Below are 27,950 nucleotides of genomic sequence, written 5' to 3'. Positions count from 1 at the left end.
AAAATAAATAAATAAAATTATAAAAAATAAAATAAAATAAAAAAATAAAGTATTTATAAAGACCCCAAGTCCTACTCAGCTCTCCCATTCTCCTGCTGGAGTAGGGAGGGATGCCACCAGCTGCCCCACCTTGAGCTGTCCCCAGACCAGGGCAGGCACTGGCTGACACAAGAGAATGAGAGTCCTGAGGCTCGTGGCCGCCCTTTGGGGCCCAGCGGACCTGGAAGCCAAGCATGTAGCTCCACCTGGTGACCACACAGCATCACATGCCGCCACAGCTACCACGCCAAGAGGCAGAGGGTATGCATTCCAGGTCTCCCCACCCAGCAGCCACCTAGAGAACATAACAACCTGGAGGCAGTTTCCACATTTATTCAAACCCTTCGGCTGCCCTTTTGAGGCCAGCTGGGTCGAGCTCCTTTGGAGGGCCTGTGGTCTGTCCCTGTGAATGCCGACCTGCAGACGATGCAGGCGACACATGGAATGCAGTGCCTAAGAAGTCAGCACCAACGTGCTGACGAAGTGCTAGTGTTAAGTACCATAAACCCCATGCCTCTGGAGGAGTGGGGAGCAGCATGCCTCCGCTAGCCCTGGTCTGCACGGTCAGCCTCTTGTCCCTGGAGCCACCACGACCCTCACCAGACTGGTAGGGGGTAGCTCTCAGGGACTCACCAGGGAAGCAAGTTTGCAGAGAGTGGAAGCAGATAGCTTCCAGGTCACCAAGACAGGGAAGAGTGGTCATGGCCTAGAAATGGGAGGGGTGGAGGCCAGAAAGCCCCCGTAGCCATGCCCAGGACCCAGATCCTCACAGGTGTGGGGTGACTGACCCTCCCAGAGCCCAGCAGTGCCCTGGGGGTCAAGGCCTGTCCTCCACTCCCGCTGGAAGGCACAGGTTGGCAGAGCAGAGGGCCTGGCCCACACACCCAGTGGAGAATGCAGGGAACAAAGAGCCTCAGGGCAAGCAAGGCTGAGGGAGGTTCCTGGATAGGGACCCCAGGCCCTGCCCGAGTCCTCACACTTCCCAGCTGCCCTGGCCTCTCTCCCACTTTAATGCCACTGGCCCAGAAGGTGTTGGGGCTCCAGGAGCCAGAGGGCAAGAGAAACCCTTGGAGCAGGAAGAGAGTGGCGCTGAGGTCATAGCGGATTTCCATTCCAGGTTGCAGGGCAGAGCAGGGCAGGCAGCCGGGAAGGTGGAGAATTCCCGAGGGGGAGGGAAGAGGTCGTGCTGGGGAGACACCCCCTCGCTCTGGCCCTCACCCCACGGGCTGGGCCATCTTGGCGTGCAGGCTCTGGTGGGCGATGAGGTGGGCGCGCTGCTTGAAGCTCTTGTCGCATTCGCCGCAGCCGAAGGGTCGCTCGCCTGTGTGCACGCGCCGGTGATCCAGCAGGTAGGAGCGCAGCGAGAAGCTCTTGCCGCAGTCGCTGCAGCCGAAGGGCTTCTCGCCGGTGTGGATGCGCTGGTGGTCGGCCAGGTAGGCGCTGCGGCTGAAGCTCTTGCCGCACTCGGAGCACGAGAAGGGCTTCTGGCCCGTGTGCACACCCTGGTGGCGCACCAGGTCCGAGGAGCTGCGGAAGCTCTTCTCGCACTCCTGGCACTTGTGCGGCTTCTCGCCCGTGTGTGTGCGCTGGTGGCGTGCCAGGTCGGAGCCCCAGCGGAAGCGCTTGCCGCACTGGCCGCAGCTGTGCGGCTTCTCTGCCGCCAGGTCCCGGAACTGACGCCGGCGCGTGGGCGGCCGCCCCCGCCGCGCCCCCACCGCCCGCCCTGGGGCCGTCCCCGGCCGGGCCTCGCTTTCCCAGGCCTCGGCCTCCGCAGGGCTCCAGGACACAGTCACGTCGCCGCCGGCCTGGACCGGGAGCGCCTCCTCAGGCCGGGATCGCTCGCTTTGGCTCCTAAGCCCCAAACCTGCAAGCAGAGAGGAGGCGGCCGCTTCAGTCCCACTTGGTTCTGGGGCCAGAGCTGAGCTGGCAGAAACAGGGCTCAGGGGCAAGAGCCTTGGCTGTCCCTCAGACAGCCGGGGCTCCAACAGAGCCCAGCGCAGCTTCCTCGTCCACACAACGGCGACATGGCAAAATGCCGCGGGGAAGCCCATCAGAGGCGCGGCAAGGAGCCAGCAGGCTGATCCTGCTGCATGGGCACTTACGAGTCACACACACCTGAGCCAAAGGGGCCTCGGGTGCCACACGGGGGTCCCACGTCTCACGCTCTGAACCCTGGCTATTCAAACTCTCAAACTGAAGAGCTTCAGGTAAAGGCTGTAAGTTATCCAAACTCACACTATCCACAGCAAAAACTGAGGAACCACATGGGTTCAGCTGAGGTGGTTCCTCTCACTACACAAGCTCTCCTTCTCCAAACCCAAGAAAAAACAGATTCAGATCAGGAGGAATCCTGGCCCGTCCCATTGGGTTGTGCGGATTAAATGAGATGATCTCCAAATAGTGCTCAGGAAGGCCCTGGCTTGGAGAGGGACCCCAGGGAGTGTGGCCTCTACTGAGCTGGGCCCAGGCCTCCTGGCGACGCAATAGGTGTTTTCACACCTCTCCATGTGGCAGGCTAAGGAACCTCACAACCACTGTCTGCACTAACCTCACAACCACTGTCTGCACTGAGGCCTGGCTCTGTCCCTCCAGCGTCCCGCCACCTCTGTGAGTGCCAGGTTCCTCGACTGTTGTAAAACAGGGACAACATGTCTATGCCCCAGGTTGTGAAGATCACATGAGAAAATGTCCATACAAGTGCTCAGCACAGTGCCAGCATGTCGCATGCACCCCTCACAAATTAACACACGCTTATAGGCAGAGAAAAATGAACGTTAACACAAAAGAGAAATCACCTGGCGCTCTTGAAGGGAGGGGGGAAAGCCTATCCTGGAGCCTGCTAAGGAGCGGGTGGGAAGGCAGACTGAGGATTCCAGCAGGACATGCAGGGGTGTGTGGCCTGCCTGCACCCACTCTCTGCTGCTGGGATCCTCAGGGAGGCTGCAGCCTCTAGCTCAGAAGAGCCAAGGACCGCAAGGGTCCCAGCTGCACCCACTGCTTACCCAGGGCAACGTTCCGGGTGTTTTCCCGCTTTATGTCCCAGAAGAGATCCCTCTGAGCAGGGTCTAGGGACCCCCATTCTTCCAGGGAGAAATAGAAGGGAATGTCTCCAAACGTCACAGGTCCCTGGAATGAGATGAGAAAACCCAGCTCAGGGCTGCCTTGCTCAGGACTCCCCAGGCAACCGTGGCGGCGACAGGAAGGGGGTTGGGATGGGGACCAGGATGGGTCCAGGCAGAAGCAGGATGGATGGAAGAGGCCTTGATGAGAAGGCAAGACCCGTTTTAGGGACCCAACAGCGCTGAGGGCCCCAGAAGGGACAAAGAGACTGGTAACTCACATGGACGCCAGAGGCCAAGCAGGTGTCCGTCGCCTCTCTGGCACTCCCCTCTTTAAGAAGAGCAGGAAACTGGGCTGAAAGAAAAGAACGGAGCCTCAGAGAGGCCTGCCCAGGCTGGAAGTGAGACCTCACACACTCTCCTGCCCGTGATGCACACAGACACACGTGCACAACTACGTGGGTGCGCACACACAGGCACCTAGGCTTATGGGACAGAAATATCCTTCCTGCTACCCTTAGGGGAACGCCCAGGAAAGAGCCAGGTCCCAGCCCAGTCACTCTGCAGCCTACAAGCTTACTCACCACCATGGCTGTGCTGCTCCCAGCGTACAGACGGCCAGCTTCGTGCCCCCACCTTCGGGGGAGGCCCCTTGGCCTGGGATCCTTGGACTGCAGCCTCGGGTTCCACTTCCTCTGAGGGCACATCCTGTGCAGGAACCACAACATGCTTGTCAGCACCGACACCAGACCGGGGAGACAGAGTTTAATCCCTGGGAAGGAGACACAGGACACGACCCTCAGGATGCTGGGGTGTGGGGAAGGAGATCAATATGGGGCCCCAGGAAAGTCCAGAGGAGAATGTGACACGAGGCAATGCTGTGTGCTCAAGGCCACTCCTTGATCAGGCACAAGGCTAGAACCAGCCCCCAAAGGCCAGTATCACAGAGCTACTTTGCAAGGGGCACGTGGGGGGGACCTTCCTGTCAAGGGCAGAACCCCACACCCCAGCAACACCCCAGCCCCAGATGCTTCCAGTGTCAAGGACCCAACACCCCACAAGACAGTGTAGCGGACAGCTCTACCTTCTCACACCCTCTCTGGTCCTCTCATTAGGCATATCACTGTATCTCCAGGGCCTGGCCTAGAGCAGAACATGAATAAACATTTGCAGAACCTGTGTAGAGCTAAAGCCTGCCTTCCTGGAACATGCCCACTTCGGTCCTGCTGCCGCCCTTCAAAGCTACCAGAAAGAAACCAGATTCATTTGGACAGGGTTTTTCAGAAAGACAACACCTGTTATGACGGGCTCCTGTGGATGCTCCCTCCGGCTATATCCCTACCACCCCTGGAGGCCTCTTCTTGATGGAGATGGCCACCTCTCTTCAGCCCAGGTGCCATCCAGGTGCCCCTGGATGTGGGAGAGGCCCCTCACCTGTGGCCAAGCTTTCACTGGCTTCTTCCGCAGGTCCTCCACCAAGGCGACGGCTTCCTCACCGCTCCCTGGGCACTGCTCACGCACCCAGCCCTGGACGTCCCCAGGCAGCACACTCAGGAACTGCTCCAGCACCAGCAGCTCCAGGATCTGCTCCTTGGTGTGCAGCTCGGGCCGCAGCCAGCGGCAGCAGAGCTCCCAAAGCTGGCTGAAGGCCTCATGAGGCCCGCCTGCATCCCCATAGCAGAACTGCCGGAAGCGCTGGCGGCAGGCCTCAGAATCCCTGCTGTCCTCTTGCTGGGCAGAGTCCTGCTCCCAGGAGGAATCTTCCACCTTCACGATCAGAAGCCCTTCTCCCTCCCCAGGGGTCTGGTCTTGCAGCTCCGGGGGGGCTGCCATTCCCCTACCCTAAGGCTCAGGGCTGGTCGGCCTCAGCCTGGGCCTGAGAGCCTGTCCTTCAGTCTCCAAGAGGGATCTCCTGTGGCAGCTGGGCTGGCATCTGGACACACACGCCTGGGGAAAGAACAAAACAGCAGGAGGGAGCAGTACATGAGCAAATGCCAGCTTGGAGGGACACCTGGGGACTCCAGCTCCCATCCTGTGGTGGCCCTGAAGCCTTTTTTAGGGTCTCCTGTAATACGTTGCTCATGTGACTCTCCTACCAATACAGGTCCACAGCCTCTTATCCTCAGCAATAAAATCCAAAACTCCCAGGTTTTCACCACCTGAACTTCTATATATGAGCCTACTTATAATCTCCATTTATCCCACTTAAAGTAAATGTTCATGTTTTTATGGCCACAATATTAATGCATTTGCTTAGCTTATAAAAATTCATCAAGCTGTATTTACAATGTATATTTCTGTACATATATTATACTTCAATTAAAAAAATTTAATTAATGCATTTGATTACTGAGTGTTGCCCCAGAATCTACCGGCGGTGTCACTTGACATACCATATGAGCACTGTATTATCTTTCTCAAATATGAAAACTTCTGAATTCCAAAACACATCTGGCCCTCGGGGCGTCGGCAAAGGGCTCACAGACACCATCTTAAACCATCTATCCACAGGTACATATGAATGTATAGCACATATTTATACCTTACTGCTATTTCTCACAACAGTTCTGAAAAGTATTTTAGAGTTTTCTTTAATTGCTTTTTGTTTCAAGAAAAGTGATACAAACCATTATAATAAAAAAGAGGGAATTTAAAACACAAATACATAGAAGAGAAACTCTCCCTTCCACACTGCAGCTGCACCTCCATCAACGGTCTGACATATGACCTCCCAGACCTTTCCCTGTGCATTTAGTGATAATGTATCTATAGAAGCGAAAAAAATAAAAGTGCTTTGTGCGTGTTTTTACATAAATGAGGTCTTACTGCACATACTATTTTGTAACTTGCGTTTCCACCTGACAAAGCTTCTTGGCTAGCCGCTCTGGGAGATACAACGGTATGGAGGTGCTCCAGTTTCTTTACCAATACCCGAGGGAGGGAGGCAGTCAGGTTGTTGCCAATTCTTCTCACTACACACTAAACACTTTCTTTACTTTATTCTTCTCCTGCTCACAACACCCCTGAAAGGTACGCGCTCCATTCTCACTCTCCAGTGACCGAGGCGGCGGCTCGCCTGAGAGACAGCCAGGGACTCACCAGGGTCGCTCAGCAGGACGCGGCAAGCGGGAACGCGGCCCCGGCCGGAGCCCCGAGCTGCGCGGGGCTGAGAGGCGGAGGCACGCACAACGGGTGCAGGCGCCCCAGGCTGCCCTCGGCACTTCCAAACAGTGCGCGCCCCCTTCGGCCTCTGCCTCGGGGCGCCAGCCTGGACCGCCAGCCTGGACCGCCTGGCGCCCCGCGCTCGATCTCCGAGCCCGGCGGCCCGCGTCGCCGGTCCCGCCCCCGGGACACACACCGCCCACAGTCGCCTAGGCGTTCCCAGTTCCGCCGCCAAGTCCCGGCGCCGGAACTTCGCGCGGGGCTCGTCGGGAAACGCATGCGCCAACGCAAACGCTCGGATCCACACAACCCAGAAGGCCGTTCGCCCATTAAGCCTGCCTTCTCCCTGACGGATGACCAATGAACGGGGAGAATTCCCAGGGCTGGCCAATCAGAAGGCAGCGACGCCTTGCGCATCAACACCCATACCCTCGGGCGGGTGGTTTGCGCCTGGACTCGCGCTGTTCCCCTCTGTCTAGTGTCATGTGTAGAGCTGTCTGCTCTTTTGGTTCCTGTTTGGCAAGAAACGGAAGCTAAGGCTGGCCTGGTGGGAAGAGACGGCGGCTGACCTAGCCGCGAGTGGAGCGCCTGCTCCTCGGAGGGGATGCGCTGGGACGGACTTTTCCTTCCGCCCCCGGCTCTTTTCTCCCAAGAGTGGGTCGAGGACCGAGGGTGCCGCGCGGCCCAGCGGCTGGAGCTCGGCCCTGGGAGAGTCGTTTCCAGCCTTGTGGGACCCGCCCTCGCCCTTCACCTTCGTCTTTAGCCGCTCCAAGCGGGGCGCGGAGTTTCCTGGTAGATACAGTCCAGTGAGGGGCGCGGAGCCTCCTGCGGCGATTCTCCGTCCCTGAGCGTCGGCTGGAGTCGCTCAGAGGGACGCGGCAGGCGGGGACAGTGACCCCGGGGAGCTCTGCGCTCTCCCACCAGCAGCGTCGTCTCGGGGGCGGCGGGGGTCCCAGGGCCGGGGAGAGTGTAGAGCAGGTGGACCGTGTCCGGAAAGCTCTGGGTTCTCCTTTGCATGCTTGTGGACCTGCTCCTACCCTCTCCACTTACTCCTCGACCTAGAGATCTGAAGCTGAAATTGAAAGAGCTTTCTTGTTTTGTTTTGATTATGCAGGTATTGCAGGCTTAGTGTAGAAAAGAAAGTTGAAGTATGGAAAATTGTAAAGGTATCCATATCCACAAGGCTAGTTCCCTCACTCTGCTTAAATGTCACTCCCTCACAGTGGCTTTCCGTAACGCTATGTAAACAGCCTCCCCCACGCCTCTGCCATGCCTTGTTTTTCTTCCTTTTATCACTACCTGTCATTTGTGTAATATTTGTCTCCCACTACTCGACTATAAGCTCCATGAGATCAGACCGTTTTCACTGCCCTAGTCCCAGCACCTAGAATTGTGCTTGGCACAATATTTGTTGAATAACTGAAGGTAAAAAATATTCCCGGGCCGGCCCGTGGCTTAGCGGTTAAGTACACTCGCTCGGCTACTGGCGGCCTGGGTTCGGAACCCCGGCCCCGCACTGACGCACCGCTTGTCCGGCCATTCTGAGGCCGAGTCCCACATACAGCAACTAGAAGGATGTGCAACTATGACATACAACTATCTACTGGGGCTTTGGGGGAAAAAAAGAGGAGGATTGGCCATAGATGTTAGCTCAGAGCTGTTCTTCCTCAGCAAAAAGAGGAGGATTGGCATGGATGTTAGCTCAGGGCTGATCTTCCTCACACAAAAAAAATAAAATTAAAAAAAATAGAAATAGAAAAAATAGATATCTATTTTTATAATTTTTCCTATGGGATATTGGGGATCAGAATTTCTATGTCTTCTTGACTAAATTTTGATAGTTTTAATAAATTTTGATAGATTTTTCTAGGAAGTCATCCCTTTCAAGATATACAATTTCAATTTTTATTTTCAGCTGGGAAAGATTCACCCTGAGCTAACATCTGTTGCCAATCTTCCTCTCCCCCCCTTCAAAACTCCAGCACATAGTTGTATATTCTAGTTGTAGGTCCTTCTAGTTCTTCTATGTGAGCTGCTGCCACAGCATGGCTACTGACAGACGAGTGATGTGGTTCCATGCCTGGGAACTGAACCTAGGCCACTGAAGCAGAACATGCCGAACTTTAACCACTAGACCATCAGAGCCGGCTCAGCAATGTCAAATTTTTTAACATAAAGTTGTATATAGTATTTCCATTTGATTAAAAATTTAAAAATCATGGGCCGGCCCCGTGGCTTAGCGGTTAAGTGTGGGCGCTCCGCTACTGGCGGTCCGGGTTCGGATCCCGGGCGCGCACCGACACACCGCTTCTCCGGCCATGCTGAGGCCGCGTCCCACATACAGCAACTAGAAGGATGTGCAGCTATGGCATACAACTATCTACTGGGGCTTTGGGGGAAAAATAAATAAATAAAATTAAAAAAAAAATTTAAAAATCAGTATGTCTGGTTAAATCCTACTCCTTGTTTTGGGATTGTGAGATGGCACTTTAATGGTGGTGGAGCAGCAGGCTAGGAAGAGCCTGGGTCCCTGTTGACTTTGTGGATTAGGGCCGCCATACCAGTCCTGCCATAGGCTGCCTACCTCCAGCCCACTTCCAGATGTTATCTTGAGAAATACACTTCCGTCTTGTTTAAGATCCTGTTATTTTGGGTCTGTTATTTGTAGTTGGACTGAATCCTGATTCACTACCATGTAGGGTTGTTACAAGGATTAAATAAATGAGAGAATACAGGGGAACCACTTAGCCCAGCACTAACTCTGAACACACCGTAAGTGCTCAGTACAGAGGGGTGAGTCCCAGGGAATTATTCACCACCAGGAACCTATCATATGGGCATGCCCACAGGACCATAAGGGACATGAGAGGCTGCAAGAGTTTGGCCCTCCAGGCATCTTTTTCACTTTTCCCTGAAGATTTGAGCCCAACTTGTCCTGGTCAGGCATATTGGATTGTATTAATCTTCATGGCTAGCCTGGAGCTTAGTTAGTTCGGAACAGAAAAACTGGTGTGCTCTAGGAGGTGACTGAAGTGCAGGCCACGGAGTGCTGCCTTTGCAACCCAGGGGGGAAGACTGCCTGACCACACATCACAGGTTGGCTGAGGAGCATGAGGATGAGGAAGGTTGGATCATCCTCATAACCTGCCATCCCCACTCTCCATGGGCCACCAGGGAGAACCTCAGGTCACACAGCCTCTCACAAGTCTCATCTCCCTAGCCTCCCCTCCTGCCGGCCCCTCCTCCGTTCCTCCCACCAGGGGTGTCATTTCAGCTCCTGGAACACCAATATCTTCCTCATGGCAGGGCCTTTATTCATTCTGTTCCCCTTGCTAGAAAGGTTCTGCCCCCAAATCCTTGTAAAACAGCTTCTTGTCATTCTTCAAGTCTCAGCTTAAATGTTCCCTCCTCGGAGGGGCCTTCTCTGACAATCAGTTCCTAACATCCTTCATTGCTTCACCCCGTTCCTTTCTTTCTGGCATTTGTCAGAATTGAAATTACTGACAATTACTTGGAACTAATGTATGTGCCATTTATCTGCTTGTCTGTCTCCCCCACCAGACCAGAACCCCGTGAGGGCAAGAATCTTGTCTGGCGTTTTCATCGCTAATTTCTCAACATTTAACAAAGGACCTGGAACGCAGGCATTCATTTCACATAGCTGTTCGTCTTTACCCGCGGCGGATACGTTCCAAGCCCCACTGGATGCCTGAACCGCGGATAGTACCCCCCGTCCCCCGCACTGGCCACCTCAGTGTTCCCAGTTCCACCCGAAGAGGACCGCGGTCTCCTTCCAGGTCGTTCCGCACCCACGCCCGGCTCTCCCCAGATAGCCCCGTCAGGCCCTGCTCCGGGGCTCTGAAGGTGCCAGAGCGCCAGCGGGAGGTGTCCGGGACCAGCCGAGCTCCGGTGAAGGGGCCAGGTCTCCCTCGGCACCACGGACAGGCAAACCGCGGATGTGGCCGCCCAGGCTCCCCGAGTCTCCGGGGCAGCAACAAGATTCCGGGGCTCGGCACTCCAAGGTGCAAGTGGCCTGGCCCGGGGCCCTCGCCGTCCCCCACCCCCACGCCCCCACCCCCGTCTGCATCCTCTCTAGGACGGCTGGAGGCTTGGCATCTCGGTGGCAAGCCTGGAGCCAGTTCTGAAACCTCGCGGGCTGGCGACGAAACCAGCAGTCCACCCCGGGTAGTTGGTTTTTTCCGCAACAGACGCCAGGCGGAGCGAATAAGGAAAGTTTAAAAGTCTAGAGCTTCGCCAGTTGCCCAGGCAACTGTGCTTCTTGGGAGCGTGGAGGTGGAAGGGCCGCCCCGAGAACAAACGCCAGCCGTGATTGGCCAGTTTTGCTGGGGCCCGCCCCTCGCTCCGCCCCGACACTTGATTGGCTAAGGGCGAGCGAGAGGGGCGAGGCTTTCCGGAAGCCAGCCTCCCCGGAATGAGACTGCCCCTAGACTAGGCCTTGGCGGGTCTCCAGATGTCGCTGCCCCGCGGGGTCACGCGAGCTCAGGAGGAGCTGTCCTAGGCTGGCGCTGTGCTGAGGCCGATGCCCCCAGGGAGGGCAGCGCTGCCAGCCGGACCCTGAGCGCCCTCAGCAAGCACCTGGGCCGAGCCCGCGGGTCGCACAGGGAGGGGGTGGGGTCCCAGAGGGAATGTCCCCTCCGCCCTCACTCTGCCCTACTCCTGCGGCGCAGGTCAGCCGTAAACCACCAGGTCGGGTTCTCCAGTACCGAGAGCTGGGATGTCAGGTGTGAGCAGAAGCCAGGAAGCAAGCCTCCTCACCCGCTACCCGGAGACACCAAAATGCTTCTCTGTCGTGCCCCCGCCCAGCCTGCTACCTCTCAGTGACGCTCATCACCCACCAAATCATGAACGCCCTTCAGCCTGACATCCCGGGCCCTTCCACGACACCCCAGCTACCTCCTCAGCCTTAGTTGCTCTTGTCAAATATTTTCCAAACCGCGAAGTTCCACTCTTAAAATGCCCTCACCAGGTCTGTCCCAGGACAGTCGCCTCTGGATGGATCTCTAGGAAGAAGTGGACAGAGACCCATGGAACCCCTGGAATTATGTCCGTCTACACTGTGCTGTGAAAAGGGGAAACAGTTTCTCCTGGATACTGTGGTCCCTGAGCTCCTCTGAGGCCAGAGTGAAGTCTTTAAACGACTCCCTGGCTCACTCGACAGACCTCTGAGTGGTTCAAATCCTGACACGCTGGCCACGTGGCCAAGGAACTGAAATCAAGGCAAGCAAATGCCCACTGTGTCAATGAGTACTCTGTGCTAAGCTCACGCCAAGTGATGACAGCTCCCAGTGTCGCTTTAACAAGTCTCCTTCCCACCTCTGTTTCTCTCCTTCAAGAGAAAACAAGCTTCTGGAGCAGCAAGCCTGCTTTATGTGCACGAGTGCAGCCCCTCACACTGAGCCAAGCAGAGAAACCCCATTTCTGGCTGACAGCCTGAGCCAGGAGGACAAGCTGAAGGGAGGAAACTGCTTTCTTCCTCACTTCTTTGAGAAAGAGCCATCTAATTCAACCAGTCCTGCCAACAACCCAACCCTGCATCTCACTGAGACCTCCCAGACACCACCAAGTCCTGCCTGGGTACCCACTGGTCAGCAGCTTCCTGGCATCTAGCTGATTACATACACCACCCTGCCCCCATCTCCAGTTGAGGCCAGCACCCCTGAAGGTAAAGTCTACTGTCTTACTTTTTTTTTTTTTTTTTTTTGGTGAGGAAGATTAGCCCTGAGCTAATATCTGTTGCCAATCCTCCTCTTTTTGCTGAGGAAGATTGGCCCTGGGCTAAGATCCGTGCCCATCTTCCTCTACTTTATATGTGGATGCCTGCCACAGCGTGGCTTGATAAGTGGTCCATAGGTCTGTGCCCGGGATCTGAACCTGTGAACCCCAGGCCGCAGAAGCAGAGCATGCGAACTTAACCACTACGCCACCAGGCCGGCCCGTCTTACTCTATTTAGACAGCCCTCCCCAATAATATCATGCACTAATTAGACAGTCAGTAGCTGTTGGGGTGCGTGGAAATAGTGGTATTCTTTACACAGTAAAAGCCCTGGACCTGAACCCCAGCTTCCAGCTCTCTACTGTATGACTTTGGGCAAGTCACTGGACTTCTCCCTCAGCCTCAGTTTCCTCATCTATAAAACTAGGGTAAGACCCACTGCTGAGTTGTGGAGAGTAGACGCGACATATATACGGCACTAGGCCCCACGCCTGGCAGGGCTGCTGCTCAACAACTGGCAGCTATTATTACTATTCACACTCGGCCACCCTGTTCAAGTCACTTCATCCCTTAGGAACTGGGAGCCAAGCAGGACTGCGGACACCCTGCTGACCCTATGATCCACAGAGACGGGTGGGCTATCAACAGCCTCCCTGATGCAGATGCCCTCAAGGTCAGTTGGTGTCAGAACTGAATGTTAGCTTGGGAGCTGAGCTGCAAATCTAAGGTAAGAAACAGGCTGAGCCCACCCCTCTCCAGGAAAAAAAAGTAGAGAATGGGAAATAGAAGTTACAGAGGTCAAAAACCAGAAGACCAGGAGTAAAACAGGGGCAGGTAGGGCAAATTATAAAGGACTTGTAGGAAGAGGCCAAGGAGGCGAGAAGTAGCAGAAGGAGCTGGCAGCAGCCTCAGAAGGGACCAGGGACAGTGGTCCCTGGTAAGCGAGCAGTCCTCACAGGATTACTGCGGGGCTCCAGTGGAAGCAGATGGAAAACGTCCAGTCACAAAACTCAGGCCCCAGTCCCTGAGAGAGGAGACAGGGTAGGCAGGAGACAATGAGCGTGAGTTCCTAAGCTGGCTCTGCGTTGCTCCCAGCTCTGAAGAGAAGCAGTGCCCTAGGGATGAGAGTGATGGCAGCAGCAGACCACCCTCCAGGGAGTCCACAATTTCAGAAGTGGCTGATTGGCTTCAGGTTTGGAAACCTCTCTGTGCTCAGAAGCCTGCAGACTTATGGTCCCAAGGCTCTGGAATGGGCCCCAAGCCAGGTCAAGGCTGGGGAGGACAGTGCCCAAGACCCCAAGAGAGCGATGATTCAGGGATGCCTGAGTGACAACACCTGGTTGAGCCCCACAGGCCAGGGTCAGCCACCAGGGCCCCACAAGACAGAGCTATAGGCTGATGCTTGAATTCCAAGGCCTTTAATTTGCAGCTGGCATGCCTGCTCCTCACCCTGGCTCCCCCCATGTTGCCATGCCCCACCCCCATGCCAGCACCTCCCTAACCCCCTTCCCATGCCCCCCCTCACTCCCCCAGCAGCTGCCCTCGCTCCTCCCCCAGCCTGTCCCCTCCCTCCCGCCTCCTAGGTGGGAGCAGGTTGGGGTGCCGCCAGAGCGCCTGCAGCGCCCAGCATCAGCATGGCCAGGGCCTTGGGGCCGGTGGTGTGGATCTTCTCGTGCCGGTGCAGGTTGGAGCGCCGGCTGAAGCTCTTGCCGCAGAGGGGGCAGGAGTAGGGCCGGACGCCACGGTGGGTGCGCTGGTGGGCTGTGAGGTGTGAGCTGTGGCTGAAGCTCTTGCCGCAGTCGAGGCAGTGATAGGGCTTCTCTCCCGTGTGCGTGCGGTTGTGGGCGATGAGGTTGGAGCGCTGGCTGAAGCACTTACCACACTCGGGGCACGGGTAGGGCTTGACCCCGGTGTGGGTGCGTTGGTGCGTGACCAGGGCTGAGCTCTGCGTGAAGCACTTGCTGCAGATGGGGCACTTGTGGGGCTTGGCGCCCGTGTGGGTGCCCTGGTGGGTGACCAGGTCCGAGCGGCGGGTGAAGCGCTTGGCGCAGCGGTCGCACACATAGGGCTTCTCGCCCGTGTGGATGCGCTGGTGCTGGATCAGCGTCGAGTGGTGGCTGAAGCTCTTCCAACAGGAGGGACAGGTGTAGGGCTTCTCGCCCGTGTGGATGATCTGGTGCTGGATGAGGTGCGAGCTGCGGCCGAAGCGCTTGCCGCAGTCCGTGCAGGCGTAGGGCTTCTCGCCCGTGTGCGTGCGCCGGTGCGTCACCAGGTGCGAGTGCCAGCTGAAGCCCTTGCCACACTGCTCGCACTTGTAGGTCTTCCTGCTGGTGTCGCCATCGGGGGCCAGGCCTTCCTCGATACTCTCGGGGGCACCCGTCTCCCCCTCTCTGGGTTTCTCTGGGAGGCTGGTGTCAGGTGGTGTTGGTTTTGGCTCTCTCTCCTCTGGGGGACCCAGCTGCCCGTCATCTTTGGCTGGCCCTGGGCTCTGGCTGCTGGCTGCTTGCCGCTCGCACTGCAGGATGTCCCCCTGGGCTCTCCCTGCCCTGGTCCCAAAGGACTTCACATCCCCAAGGGCAGCCAGGGAGGGGGTTGGCTCCTCCTTCCCCACCTCAATGGCTCCTGGAGAAAGAGGGTTTCCAGCGAGAGAGAAGCTTTTGTGCAGGACCCAGGGGCACTCTGGAGATGGAGGTAAGGGCAAGGACCTGGGAGGAACCACCCTCTGCAGAGGAGGGGAGGCTAGCAGCCCTGCCCCAGGAAGGGCCGTGTGTCTGCACCCCACAGGAAACAGAGAGCCCACACTGACAAGGGGCACCTGGCAGTGACAGCCACGACCCCTCTGCCCCATGCCACAGTGCCCACCCACCTGCCACCTCTGCACACACCTCTCCTCTCCTCCTCCTCCTCTCCCGTCTGCCGGCAGGTGCTCGAGGCCTCGCCCTTGCCCTGCACTTGGGAGGCCCAGACAGGTCTGCTGAAGGGAAACCCTGCCCAGAAAGAGATGCTGTGCTCAGTCACGGAACCTCTGGGCTGCACAGAGGGGGTGCCACCCCCCGGTGAAGTGATGGAGCAAAAGGGGAGGGTGTGCAGCCCTGCAAACACGGGTAAAACTAAGTGAACTCAAAGATCATTTGGGGTCAGGCATCTACCCCACTCTAGGAAGTGGCTCCAAGGTAACCACCAGACACACCCTTCTTGGGGCTGAGTCAGTCTCTGTCTCGCTTCCCTGAACGAGCACCAGAAGCAAAGAGAGAGGAGCTGTGCCAGGTTAGCAGTGGGCCCAGAGACATGGTAAATCCAGTACAGTCTCCCACTCCTGCACTTGCACTTTCCCAGGCCCATCGGCAAAAAGGGCTTCTGGAGGAGGGGCAGTGGGCAAAATGAGGCCAAGTGGGAGGGCCTGGGATAAGAGCACCAGGGCCTGCCCACCCAGAAGTCAGGGACCAGAGGCCCATTTGTCAAGTCCTCCGGGTTGAGGGCTCGAGAATTCTGGTCTTCAGTCAGAGAGCAGATCCAAGCCCCATGGGAGGGAAGGACTGTGTTGGACCAGTGGAGTGGTTTAGGGCATTTGTGAGGCCACAAATGGGTACTAGGTTCCCTCTGATCCCCCAGGACATGCCTGGACCTGCTGGTCTGGGCGCTGGAAGTGTTAACAACAGGTGGTGAGTAAACCTGAGATAATTAAAGGAGTGAGCAGGGCAGCAGCTGTGACCCTGGGGCCCCCCCGGGAAGTCATTGGTGCGATTACCAGGCCCCCGGCTCCGCCTGGACTAGCAGGTATGCAATAGATGTGTGTTGAATGCAATAGATGTGTGTTGACAGACAGACTGATTGACTGAAAACTGCTTACCCTGAAAAAAACTGAGGGACCCAAGGGCAGATGTGACAGCTCAGAGTCTATGGGCCTGGAGAGATTAGCTGGCACCACGCCCCACACACAGGGCAAACAGACCCGACCCCAGAGCTAAGCCTTCTGCTCAGACATCACTAAAGTTAGGCTTCAGGAGGAAGATGGTGAAACCATAGGAATAAGCACTAGGGAAGAACTGAGAAGCAGAAGGTCCAGATCAGCACTGTCCAACACGGCAGCCACCAGCCACCTGTGGCTATTTCAATTCAAATCTGAGCTGATTAAAGTGAAAGAAAATAGGGCCGGCCCCGTGGCTTAGTGGTTAAGTGCGCGCGCTCCGCTACTGGCGGCCTGGGTTCGGATCCCAGGCGCGCACCGACGCACTGCTTCTCCGGCCATGCTGAGGCCGCGTCCCACATACAGCAACTAGAAGGATGTGCAGCTATGACATAAAACTATCTACTGGGGCTTTGGGGGAAAAATAAATAAATAAAAAATTAAAGTGAAAGAAAATAGAAAACTCAGTTGCTCTAGCCACATTTCCGGTGTTCAACAGCAGCATCTGGCTCGCGGCTACCATATCAGCAGATACAGAACAGGTCCATCGCTAGGAAGGCTCTACAGAACAGCATGGTCCAGATGAACAATGGGGTGGGGGTGGTTAAGCCCTGGAAAGGGAGGAGGAGGGGGAGGCAGGACAGGCCCCACCCCTGACACCCAGGGCCTCAGGAAGTGGTGCTCCAGCACACTCGAGCCCTTACCCAAGGACACCCCGTTCCTCTTCAGTAGGACATCCCTGTAGAAACTTTGCTGCGTGTGGTCCAGCTGCCCCCACTCCTCCCGGGAGAGGTACAGAGCCATGTCCTCAAAGGTCACTGGCATCTGAAACAACATGAAACACCCACTCTCTAGGACAGGGTGGAGGGGCACGATGGTGCCAAGACGAGGGCGAGACCCCAGATTCCCAACATGCTGCCCCGAGCGAGGCCTGCCCTGGGGTCTGATGGTGAGGTAGGACAGCCACCCAAGGATGGCGTTTTTGGGGCAAGAGCAAAGTGGTTGTGTACAGCAGAAGACAAGAGACAAAAACAAAAGAGTCCTTCTTTGCGGGACCACAGCAAAGATCAGGATCTCCACGCACATCCCTCTTCAGCCCCCACCCTCAGGCCACCGCTCAGACCCAGAGACGATTCAGAGTGAGAGACGCTGTCCTTGCTCATCCTTCTGCTTTTCCTCCAGCCTCAGCTGGATCACTCACCTGGGACCAGGCGGTGAGGAGCGCCGCGGCCATCTGCCGGTCTCGGGTCCTCCCCTCGTGGGAAAGCACAGGGATCTGGGGGGAGGGGAGGGCTGCAAGGGGAGAGAGGTCCTCAGGGTGGCCACCTCACCCTGCTGGCCCCCTGCGGCGGGCTCATGCCTGGCCTACCAGGGCCGCCAACGGCTTCCTCGAACCCACCCCCAACCCCACCCAAGAAGAGGGTGAGTAGGCTCTGAGGCTGCATGGGGGCGGCCTCTGAGAGGCAGGTGGACCGACATCCGGGCGTCTCCCTCTGACCATGGCACGGGGGGCTCCACCTCTCTCCACAGCTGCCCCCAACCCCACTCCCGGACAGCACCTCCCTCCACCTCTGTCCCTCTCCTCACCTCTGCTGGGCAGGAAAAGAGCTTTCTCCTTAGAACCCTGGCTTAGGGGCACCCAGCCTTGTGCTCCTCGAGCCCCGTCCTCCTGTGATGCCCCCTCGGGGTGGAGCTCTTCTGGCTCCATCTTGATGTGGGGTGACTCCCGAGTGGCTCCCAAAGGTACTGTCTCCTCCGACTCAGAAGGCATTTCTTGACAAGGATGCCCATGACCTGGAACCTAGGAATGACAGCCACCATCAGCACCGGGACGGAGAGGGGGAGACACACCCAGGGGTCCCAGCGGGGCAGACACCTCAGGTGGCTGAACGCACACCCAAAGACAAGGCACAGCTTGAAGGACTGGCGTTGCTTCCTTCTCCATCCCTGGGCACCATGCCTCTCCTGCTCACCCCAGCAACAGAAAGAGGGCAGGCTCAACAAGGCCCTGCCCACTGCAGGTGCCTCTTCTCAATGCAAGCCTCACCCCTCCCCCAGCAGTGTGGAGTTATGTTTTAATGTATGAGAAAATTAAGTGTAGTGGGCTGAATAGGGTCCCCTCCAAATTCATGTCCGCCCTGAAACTCAGAATGTGACCTTATTTCAAATAAAGGTTTTTGCAGATGTAATTACTTAAGAATCTTGAGATGAAATCATCCTGGACTTAGACTGGGCCCTACATCCAAAGACTGGTGTCCTTATAAAAAGAGGAGACATGGAAACATGGAGGAGAAGGCCGTGTGACAACAGAGGCAGAGATTGGAGCGATGCTGCCACTAGCCAAGGAACACTTGGAGCCACCAGAAGCTGGAAGAAGTGAGGAAGGAACCCCTCGTAGAGCCTTAGGAGGGAGCAAGGCTCTGCTGACACCTTGATTTTGGGTTTCTGGCCTCCAGAACCGTGAGAGAATAAATTCCTGTTGTTTTAAGTCGCCTGGTTTGTGGTGATCTGTTACGGTAGCCCCAGAACACTAACACACCCAGGCTCAGAGATCAGACAACAGCCCAAGATCACAGAGCTCATGAGTGGCTCAGCCAGGATTTGAACTCAAGTGTATCTGACTCCTAAGTTACCTCCGGGGCAACTAGGTCTTGTAGGTGACAGGGAGGCATCATGTGGCCTTGGGCCATTTCTGGCCCAATTCAATTTGGCCAGAACAGTTGGGGTTTTTTAGCTTAGAGAAAAAAAGCCTAAGGGTGCCACTAACTGTGCCGAGGCCTTGCGCCTACCTGGTTCTGATGGAAAACTCCTCTTGGGCTCACCACCTTCAGCACCACCCCCCACAGTGGGACTTCCAGGGTCTCCTGACTCGTCCCTACTTCTTCACACCAGCTTCAGCCCCAGCCCTCTGAGGGTGAGGAGCAGGCTTTACTCATACAACCAGCATTCAAATCCAGAACAGCCCCTCACTAGCCATTCAACCCTGAGCAGGCACAGCCTCTCCGAAAACCTCAAGAGCTTTGGGAGTCACTTCCCTCGCAGGAGCATCAGCCATAGCACAGGGACTGGCCAGCCTTCTGCTGGGAACTCAAGCCTACCCCTCCACCCCATCTATGTGTGTGTCTCGAAAGGAAAAACCCTCTGGCCAGGAGTCAGAGTGCCTGGGAGCCAGAGGAGCCAGGCGGCCTCTGAGACTTAGCTGCTCTGCCTCCTGCACAGATAATACGTGAGAAAGAACTGCCCACTCTGCAAAGTTCTGGATAAACACAGAGCGGCGCCGGTAATTATTATTATTACTCTACTGTGTGAGCTGACAGATTCCAACATCAGCAGAGAATGTGGTGGACGTGTGAGGCCTGTCTGTGTTACAAACGCATTGTGGAAGGGAAACCGAACAGTGGTAACAATTCTTTGTGCTTCCATGATGTGAAAATGGTAGAACTGATACTCTGTATTTGTACCTACAACCACTGGAAATACTAGTTGAGGGGATACAGGTTTCCCTGACCTAGTCTAGTTGCTGTGGGTGCTCCTGTTTTATGTGTTAAAATAATGATCTCCTATGGGCTGATTAACTGTTACAGAGGACTCGCAGGCCTATTACCGCCTCTGACCCCCTCAATGACCTGGGCAAGGTGAGTGGGATGGCAGACACAATGTCCGCATTTTACAAATGACATGCCTGCTTCCCAGAGGCCAGGGGACTTGCTAGGTTCACATACCTGGCTGCAGCTAACTAATATTCCTCTGATTCCAAACCTAGTGAGCCTGGTCTCCCTGCAGGCTGTAATTACACACACACACATGCACACACCCTGCAGGCTGTAATTACACACACAGGCAACAGGTACAGGAAGGACTAGGTGCTCAGACCCAGAGAGAGAGGAGACAGGGTCCTAGGCAGAGGGAGTGGAGGGTAGACTGAGGCTTCCCTGTGTGCTCTGGGTGCTATTCAGAGAGACAGCCCCACCAGTAGGACCCTCGTGCAGCCTCCCTGCTCTCTTGTGTGGCCTTTGGTCTGCCGACTATGGAATTCACCAGGCAAAGCAATGCAGTTCCGCAGAAGTCGATCCCAGGTAGAAGGCATTTCCCATCATACCACCTTCTCTTCAACACCCGCCTCCCCCCATCCACCAGCCCTACCCCCGCAGTGAGTCTGGCTCTTCCACTGTTGCAGATGCCCTGCCTTGAAAATCCTCTCCCGTTCCAGTTCCTTCCCGGGCATGCCTTCCTTGCCTAGTGCCCCTGTCCATACCTCTCGGGCCTTCTCCTTGTCCTGGGTAGCCCAGATGCCTCTGCCATCTGCAGACATTTTCTCTCTCAGAGATAAAAGGCACAGCACTCTCTTGGTGGCCAAGCCCCCTCCAGCTCCCGGCGAGGAGCCTGGAAGAGCAGAAAGAAATCAGCCAGCATTTCCTGGACGCCTCTGAAGCACCCCAAAAATCCCCATGCAGGACCAGACCCATCCCTGTGCCCAATCAGAAACAAAGCCCCCCCAAAAAGAAATAAAGCCCCCGTGATGCCATCTGATGGCCTCACTCTCTAGATGTTTTTGGCCCCTCACTTCGACAGAAAGCTATTTAGTATTGTCCCCTTTGTCAGTGAAGCAAGACCTCCACATCTCAGAGCAACCGGCTCAGGGCAAGCCAGGGCCAACTCGGAATCTGTATCTCCTGTCATCAGGAGCTGAAAGTTCTGCAGACATCCTACAAAACAGGTGCTGGTGGGGCCCCACCCGCCGCAGCCAGCTCTGCCAAGGAATCCAGGCCCCACCACCTTCCCAGCCCAAGACACACACCCTGCACTCGGCCTGACTCAGCCCGCCTAGGATCCAGAAATTGAGTCGCCTGCTCTCAGCAGCCCTTCCTGTGGCTGCAACCACCCGCCCGGGGCCAGGAGTCCCTCCTGCTCACAGTCCCGGACCGACGGTATTCTTCCCCTTCCCGAACCCGGGTCCAGGCCCTCTTCTCTCCCCGCCAGCCTGAAGCCTTCCACCTTTGACCCCTCCCCTCCTGCCAGCTGGCCACCCGCATGGATCTCAGGATCCAGGCACCCTCCCCTGCACCCCTCTCACCAAGGTGGAGGTGGAGGGGGCACCTTGGGTAGTGGGGGCCCCTCCCTGGGGAAGGGAGTCTCCGCAGCCTGCACTGGGCACGGGGAGCCGGGTGGAGACTGGGATTAGGGACAACAGGAAGTCCCTCCCAGATCCCGTTCCCCGTGCAGCTGCAGCCCTACAGGGTTCCCGGCTTCGAGGGTTCCGGGTCTGGGGTCCGGAGCCCTGCTGCACCTGCTCTTGGCCGGGAGGTGACTCTCAGATCCCCATTGCCTGCGTGTACTTGTGATACCACCAAAGCAGGGGCGCCAAAATGGGAAAACACATTTTGTGGAAGGACTTTGATATTTGATGTTTCAAAGAGAATATTGCAGCTGTCCTGACAGGACAAAGGGTACTTTGCTGGGTGGAGGGCTCCGTGGTCCTTTTCAGCACACAGGGCTTCTGAAGGTCTTACGGTGTCTCCATGGAGACGTCCCTGGATTTCAGTTAAGGCCCCCAGGTCAGTCAGCAGGTCCTCTGGGTTCCCCCCAGGACTGGCACAGAGTTCTCTCTCCCTAAAAGTGAACTTAGGAAACAGAGACGTCTGGGAACTCCCCTCTACCCCCACCCCCTGATGCCCCACACTTTGGAAAGATGTGGGATCAATCTGATTTTTCTAGATCCCCTCCCCCCAGCTCCTTCTCAAGGCTGGGGATAGCGGGGGTAAAGGGGTCTGACCCAGCTCTCCATGGGGTCCCAGACCCTCAGACATCCCTGGCGGCTTCATATTCCACCCCTCAGTATCTGTTTTTCCTTGGGACCCTGAGAACTAAGGCCTCCAAAATGGAAGGACAGAGACTACACTTCACCTTCTGGTGTGAGGAACCTATTTCTCCCGAGCAGGGCATACAGGATGGGTGTCAGGAAAGGGGTGGGGGCCCATTCTGGAATATGGAGTCATATTCCAGAAAAGTTCCTCCAGGAAAAGTTCCCACGCTCACCGCCTTCAGCCCAGCAGAGTCCTCTGAGATGCATCCCCTTCACTCAGGAAGACAGGCGCAGCTGGCCCCTGGACCAGCCCATGGCTGTGCTGGGTGGACTCAAAGGGTTTAATTTTTTTAAAACTAAGTTTCCAACATTTAAAAATTAGGAGAGTTCTCATAAAGTTGATTTTCTTGAAAAATCAGAACATCCGGCAACCCTGGGCTCATACTCCCCACATATGGGGCCTGCTCTCAGGTTGTCGCACTCTGTCCCTGCAGCATTTTGAGTTTGCATCTCTGCTTTTGGAGTTAAATACGTTTTAGGAGTCCTAGGGTTCTGATCGATTCCACTGTCACTTTGATGAAAGAAAAACTACCCCTGGGGTTTGTCTCTAGTCAGTATTTCCAGGTGTTTTAATCCTCAAGGCAAAGAGGGATGTACAAAGTTGTAGCAAAAATCAATACTGTTTTCAAGCACACACGAGAGAGCTCAAAACAGAAAAAGCCACAGGCTGCCTGGAAAAGATGAACTGCTCAGTCTGTGAGTGTTTCTCCATCAAATGAGGAGCACAGCCAGTGTCCAGAGTAAGGAAACTCACTCCTGAGATGGACCATTTCATCCCCCCAAGAGGTTTGGAGCCCACCATGATATCGCCTAAACTAGACCAAATGAAATCTCAACATTTACTTAACTGTTCAGAAAATATTTATTGAGCACCTGCTATATGACAGACATTCACCCCTTCTTGGAAGTGAAAGGAAAACCTTCGAGGGCTGGCTGTAGGACTGAGCAGGTCAAGCAGGAAGAGTTATTACATTTGCTGCATGGAAACTGCAGTCCCTGAAAGAGTTCAGAAAGGCACCAGGAGGGCTGGCCCCGTGGCTTAGCGGTTAAGCGTGCACACTCTGCTACTGGCGGTCTGGGTTCGGATCCCAGGCGCGCACTGACGCACCGCTTGTCCGGCCATGCTGAGGCCGCGTCCCACATACAGCAACTAGAAGGATGTGCAGCTATGACATACAGCTATCTACTGGGGCTTTGGGGGAAAAAAAGGAGGAGGATTGGCAATAGATGTTAGCTCAGAGCCGGTCTTCCTCAGCAAAAAGAGGAGGATTAGCATGGATCTTAGCTCAGGGCTGATCTTCCTCACAAAAAAAAAAAAAAAGAAAGAAAGAAAGGCACCAGGAAAGGCAGAGTCAAAAAGTAAAGCAGAGATTAAAAACCTAGATGCCTCCAGCAACCAGGCAGTACCATAAATGACCAGTGCCTTGGGTGTAAGAGCAGACTGGGGAGGGATTTCAAGGGCCTCAGGAAACCATCTTTTGTTTAATGGGGGCGGTTGGGAGCCCAGTATTGACAAAGCTTTAAGATTTTTCAAGAGAAGCCAAAAAGAATTCGATTTCTACGTGAAGCATCTTGACTTTTAAATGTTGGTGATTAAAAATTTTAGAACTCCATACAACTCCAGCAGAAAACACCTGCTGTCCAGCTCATAGGACACCAGTTTAGGGACGTACTCACCTCAGGAGCCTGTCACAAGCATAACTATCATGGATGAAGGCGCTTATCGGAGCTTCGGGCACCGGAAACACTCAACAAATGCAGCCTCACTGAGCTTGAGTAAGGAGAAGACGCCACCATTAGGAAATAAATCATGATCCACTTTCACAGACCGGCCTGAAAGCTGACTCAGGTCTTAAAGAGGACCTTACAGAAAACGTCCAGAATAATAAAAACTAGAAGAAAAGAATCGTCTGAAGAAAAAAAACAAACTAACTTGTACTAATTAAGGCGGTGAAGCCAGGCTGGAGACAGGGCAATGCAGAGATCCAGCCTTAGGAAGGAGAGAGGATAGGAGAAAATAAAGGAATGTAAGAGAGGCCAAAAATAAAATTAATAATCGAGTAAACAGCAGAGCAAATATTAACCACTGAAAAAGAAGAAAAGGAAACCAGTGTAGGTGTTAGGTGGGGCCCCAGGAATAAAACTTTTTTAAAGAAGAAGAAAAATAAGAACCCCAGGGCCGCTGGAACCCTCAGGTCATGAGAGCTCATGCGGCCGGCCGCCCGCTCACCCCCGGAGGCGCGAGGCGACCCCGCGGCCCCGTTCCCTGATGCTGGCGGCCGCAGGGAGGCGCGTTCGGAGCCCGGGGAGGCCCAGGAGCCCCGCTAGCAAGAGTCGGCGCTGCCCAGCTCCGCACCCCGCGGAACACCGACTCGAGGAGCATGTCGCCCAGGCAACGACGCTGTCCCGCGCGCGTGCCCACGGCAGACGCCGGTGATTGGCTGGCGCCCCGAAGGCCCCGCCCAGCTCCGGGCTCCTCCCAGCCGCCCTCACCTGCGCGCTCCCGTCCGCGCCCTCGAGGGGCAATCCTGCCGAGGGGGCAGGGGCTCCCTGCTGCCGCCTGACTCTCGCGGGTGTCCTCGCGTTTCTGGTCCGGGTGCCCCGTTCCAACTTCCGGTTTTCCTGGCTCTCTCGCGGCGCTCGCTTGGGCCGCGGGCGCGGGGGCGTCCGGGGCGGTGAAGACCGCAGGGTGGACACCCGCGAGCCCTCGAGTCGGCGTCCCCCGTGGGGAAACTGAGGCTGGCTGCTCGAAGGCCCTCTGCGCAAGAGCCCCGGCGCCGGGCCTCCACGCTGGGGACCCGGGAGCGCGAATTCCGGCCCAGAGACCCGGTCCCGCCCCACACTCACCTGTTCTGAATTTTCGTTTGTTTTGTTTCAAAAAGGGGAGTATACCCTATGCGGCTGACCTGCCCGCTCTGTGTATGTGACATACCTTAGAGATTGTTCAATGTAAAAAGCATAGAGAAAAATACAGAAAAAACAAAAAAACATGCAGCGTGTCAAGGACAAACAGGCGGACACTAGTTAAAGCGGGGGAAGCAGCTTTTACTCGGTAACACTGACAGCAGGGACAGAGCTGAGCTCTGATTTGTGCAGAGGTGAGTGGGCGTTTTAAAGGGAGAATGAGGGCTGGGGAGAGCGGGGCTCAGTCGTCAAGGACAGAAACATCACAAGGAGCTGATCAGTGTAGATGAGATGAGGCCAGGTGTGTCTGCTGGTGGCAGTTACGGCCCTCGGGAAGCTATCCTCCCAGGAGAAGGGACGCAGAGGCCCTGTCCTTCCCGACGAGTACATTTCAAAGGAATGGCTCTCAGCTCTGTGACAGATGCTTCTGCATTGTAGAGACACATATTCACAATTATGAGCCCTTTTTAGTAAATGCTGGAAGAAAGGGAGGTCAGGGGCCTCTCAGCAGGCGTTGGTAAAACAAACAGTAAATTCTCCTGGCAGCAGCGTTGAGCTTCCTTTCTCAGGCCAGCATCTAATGGGGGGCTGGGCTCACCCGAGCCCTATGCTCCCAGAAGCCATGCCCAAGTTTGGTCAGGTCTCTTGGTGCAGGTCTGGACGGGGTGGTGGTGTGCCGAGACTTCTGCAGTCCTCAAGCGGTGCCTTGCTGTTTTTTAACTGTAGCATGTTCCATTGCATGGCCATGTCACAATTTCTTTAACCAGGCCCTACTCATCACCCTATTCTTCATACCCTTGCCTTGCAGCAACTAGAACTATCCAGCAGCTATTATCAGGGAGACTTTGCTCCTTTCCGGTGAGTGAGCAAGACTAACACCTGATCTTGCAAATAGGGCCGGTGGAGAGGCTGCCAACGCCAAGCCTGGCTGCTGGGTCTGAGCAGTGATGCTGGCCAGGCAGCTTGCCCGTTGCAGTCAGCAGAAACAGCTTTTTCCTGCTCTGGGCAAGCTCCAGGAGGACAGGAGTCTCCTCCCCAGGTGGCAACACCAAGCTCTTCTTTCCATGAGTGTCAAGGCTGGCAGCTTCAGCCTCAGCCAGGCAAGCTGTGAACAGAAAGGTCAAAAAGCCCCCAAACTTAATAGGGTAGACTGGATATGTTTCCCCAGACATCCATGTCCCACCTTCCAGAATATTGTCTCTACTTGGGAGCTAACGATAGCTTACAGCATGGGGCGGGGAGTGGGGGACACGGGACACACACACTCTATTGAAACTAAGCTTAATAGTCACTCTGGCTGGCCCTTTGGGGTGGAAATTAGAGTAAATTAAGTTACTTTCCTTGTAGAGGTTGGTGCGTTTTTAGGAAATCAGGACACTGTCATCATCCCAAAATACCCTTCGCTGCTGCTCCTCCTGCTCTGATACCTAGAGTTTCAGGCTACATTCACTCATGCAAGCCAAAGACACAGAAGCAGGTGGGGACGGGGCACTTAGGAGGCATCCTGACCGGCTCAGCACCAGAGGACCCCTACCAGAGGCCCTCACGGGAGCAGCTGGCAGTGGAACCCAGGCACCCACCCTTGATGTCCTTTCCAGCTGATGTTTTCAGCCCTTCATCCTGCTGCAATCTGTCCCCCACCCCCATCCCTTTTCCACGTGTCACAGGGTCTTTCACAAGCATCTTTTATATTCTTTTTACTCCATTGGGTGTGAAAAATGTAGAACTTTCATTTGTTTTTGCTTTGTCTCATCCTTTTAAAAATTCTATTTTTCTATAAAGCAAATACTATTGTGCTTTATAATGTGAAAAAGAAACCAGCTAATGATAGGAATCAGGGCTCCTTGGAGAAATGGCTGATCCTAGGACTGCAAGAAATGCACAAGATGAATGTGCAGACGGTGGGAGGGGAAACGACACAAGCTCTCTAGACAAGTGTGTAGCAGAATCGTCTAAAGCTGAACATCCACATACCTTGTGACAGAGCGATTAACTCCTGGGTACAAACCCAGCAGTAACTCACATATATGGTCAGCAGAGATGTATAAGAACCACTAGATGGTGCCCTAAACTGAAAACCACCCAGCATCTAGCCACAGTAGAATGAATAAATAACGCAACAGGGAATACCATTCAGCGGATGAGTCCCCCGCTGTGGAGTAAGGCCAGATGAAGAGTTCCTTTTGTGTGACTTCATTTACACGAAGTTCAAAAACAGACCAAACACATCTGCTGTGGTTGGAAGTCAGGATAGTGATCATGGGGAAGGGGAAGCGACCAGAAGTGGGCAGCAGAGCAGCCACGGGAGTGCTGGTAAATTCTGATTTGGTCAGGATGCTGGCTAAATGGCTGTTTTCCCTTGATGGAAATTCATCATGCTTTTCATTTTTGGTTTGTATACATTTCTATATATTACACCTAAAACTTTACATTAAAAAAAAAAGTGAATGAAGAGAAACCAGTTAGGCCATTGCTATGGTCCAGGCAAGAGACGATGGTGACTAGACTTGGGTTGTGGCAGTGGAGGTAGAGAAACAGGCAGACTTGAAAAATATTTAACCATCAGAACTATGGAACTTGGAGACTGACGAAATGTGAGGATGAGGTAAAGTGAGGGCATGAAGAATAAATCCCAATTTCTGGCTTGAGTGACTGAATGGATTGTACTATGTTTATCGAACTAGAGAATAGCAGGAAAGACACAGGTTTGATGTGGGGTTATTCAGTCCACATTTAGTGAGGATTTGCTGTGTGTTGGCGCTGGGGACACAGCCGTGAACGGCAACAAAGCCCACTCTCCCGGAGCTGGCGTTTCAGTGGCTGGGTGAATTTCGTTTTGAGCATGAAGACTTTGAAGCTTTCACAAGACATCCAAGTAGCAACGACAAGTGGATAAAGAGCTGAGAAGCAAAATATAAATACATGAGTATTGGCACTGAGAATGGTTATCGAGGCCACAGCAGCTATGAAACCACCGAGGGGGGTATATTTAGTTATCTACTGCTGCATAGCAAATGATCCCAAAATGTTGCAGCTTAAAACAAATGCTTATTATCTTACAGTTTCTGCACCTGACAGGGCTTAGCTGGGTGCCTCTAGCTCAAGGTCAAGAGTTGTAGTCAAGTTGATGGCTAGGGCTGTGGTCTCCTCCTAAAGCTTGATGTGGGATGGGGGATCCAAGCTGGCTAGCCTTGGTCTGTCACCAGATGGGCCTTTGCTCAGACATGCCTCCCCCAGGGTGAGCAAGCAAGAGAGGAGAGAGGGTGCAACCCAGTCTCAGAA

The 27,950-nt window shown here is 55.1% G+C and overlaps 2 protein-coding genes across 8 annotated transcripts; both read right to left on the bottom strand.

Moving 5' to 3' along the window:
* Window positions 1–356: 356 nt before the first annotated feature.
* Window positions 357–6,326, bottom strand: ZNF213 (zinc finger protein 213). 2 transcript variants are annotated; one of them, XM_004438135.3, is made up of 6 exons: window positions 6,198–6,326; window positions 4,533–5,045; window positions 3,683–3,806; window positions 3,380–3,453; window positions 3,042–3,165; window positions 357–1,903 (listed from the first exon to the last, which is right to left on the bottom strand). In XM_004438135.3, the coding sequence occupies exons 2-6, from the start codon at window positions 4,929–4,931 to the stop codon at window positions 1,254–1,256; spliced, it is 1,371 nt and encodes a 456-aa protein (XP_004438192.1). In that variant the 5' UTR covers window positions 4,932–5,045; window positions 6,198–6,326; the 3' UTR covers window positions 357–1,253. The 2 variants fall into 2 exon arrangements, with proteins under 2 accessions (XP_004438192.1, XP_087305649.1); XM_087449523.1 differs by lacking the exon at window positions 6,198–6,326 and adding an exon at window positions 5,934–6,189.
* Window positions 6,327–13,526: 7,200 nt separating this feature from the next.
* ZNF205 (zinc finger protein 205) lies at window positions 13,527–24,112 on the bottom strand. 6 transcript variants are annotated; one of them, XM_087449508.1, is made up of 8 exons: window positions 23,995–24,112; window positions 23,442–23,535; window positions 20,157–20,284; window positions 17,489–17,702; window positions 17,103–17,194; window positions 16,606–16,726; window positions 14,880–14,981; window positions 13,527–14,616 (listed from the first exon to the last, which is right to left on the bottom strand). In XM_087449508.1, the coding sequence occupies exons 3-8, from the start codon at window positions 20,211–20,213 to the stop codon at window positions 13,574–13,576; spliced, it is 1,629 nt and encodes a 542-aa protein (XP_087305634.1). In that variant the 5' UTR covers window positions 20,214–20,284; window positions 23,442–23,535; window positions 23,995–24,112; the 3' UTR covers window positions 13,527–13,573. The 6 variants fall into 6 exon arrangements, with proteins under 6 accessions (XP_087305634.1, XP_087305635.1, XP_014648997.1 ...); XM_087449509.1 differs by lacking the exon at window positions 23,995–24,112 and having other exon boundaries at window positions 23,442–23,951; XM_014793511.2 differs by lacking the exons at window positions 23,442–23,535; window positions 23,995–24,112 and adding an exon at window positions 20,976–21,383.
* Window positions 24,113–27,950: the final 3,838 nt, after the last annotated feature.

Source organism: Ceratotherium simum, chromosome 26 (assembly GCF_057802395.1).
Source record: "Ceratotherium simum simum isolate JZ-2026a chromosome 26, ASM5780239v1, whole genome shotgun sequence".
NCBI classification, from domain to species: Eukaryota; Metazoa; Chordata; class Mammalia; order Perissodactyla; family Rhinocerotidae; genus Ceratotherium; species Ceratotherium simum.
This window is presented reverse-complemented; position numbering and strand designations above follow the sequence as displayed.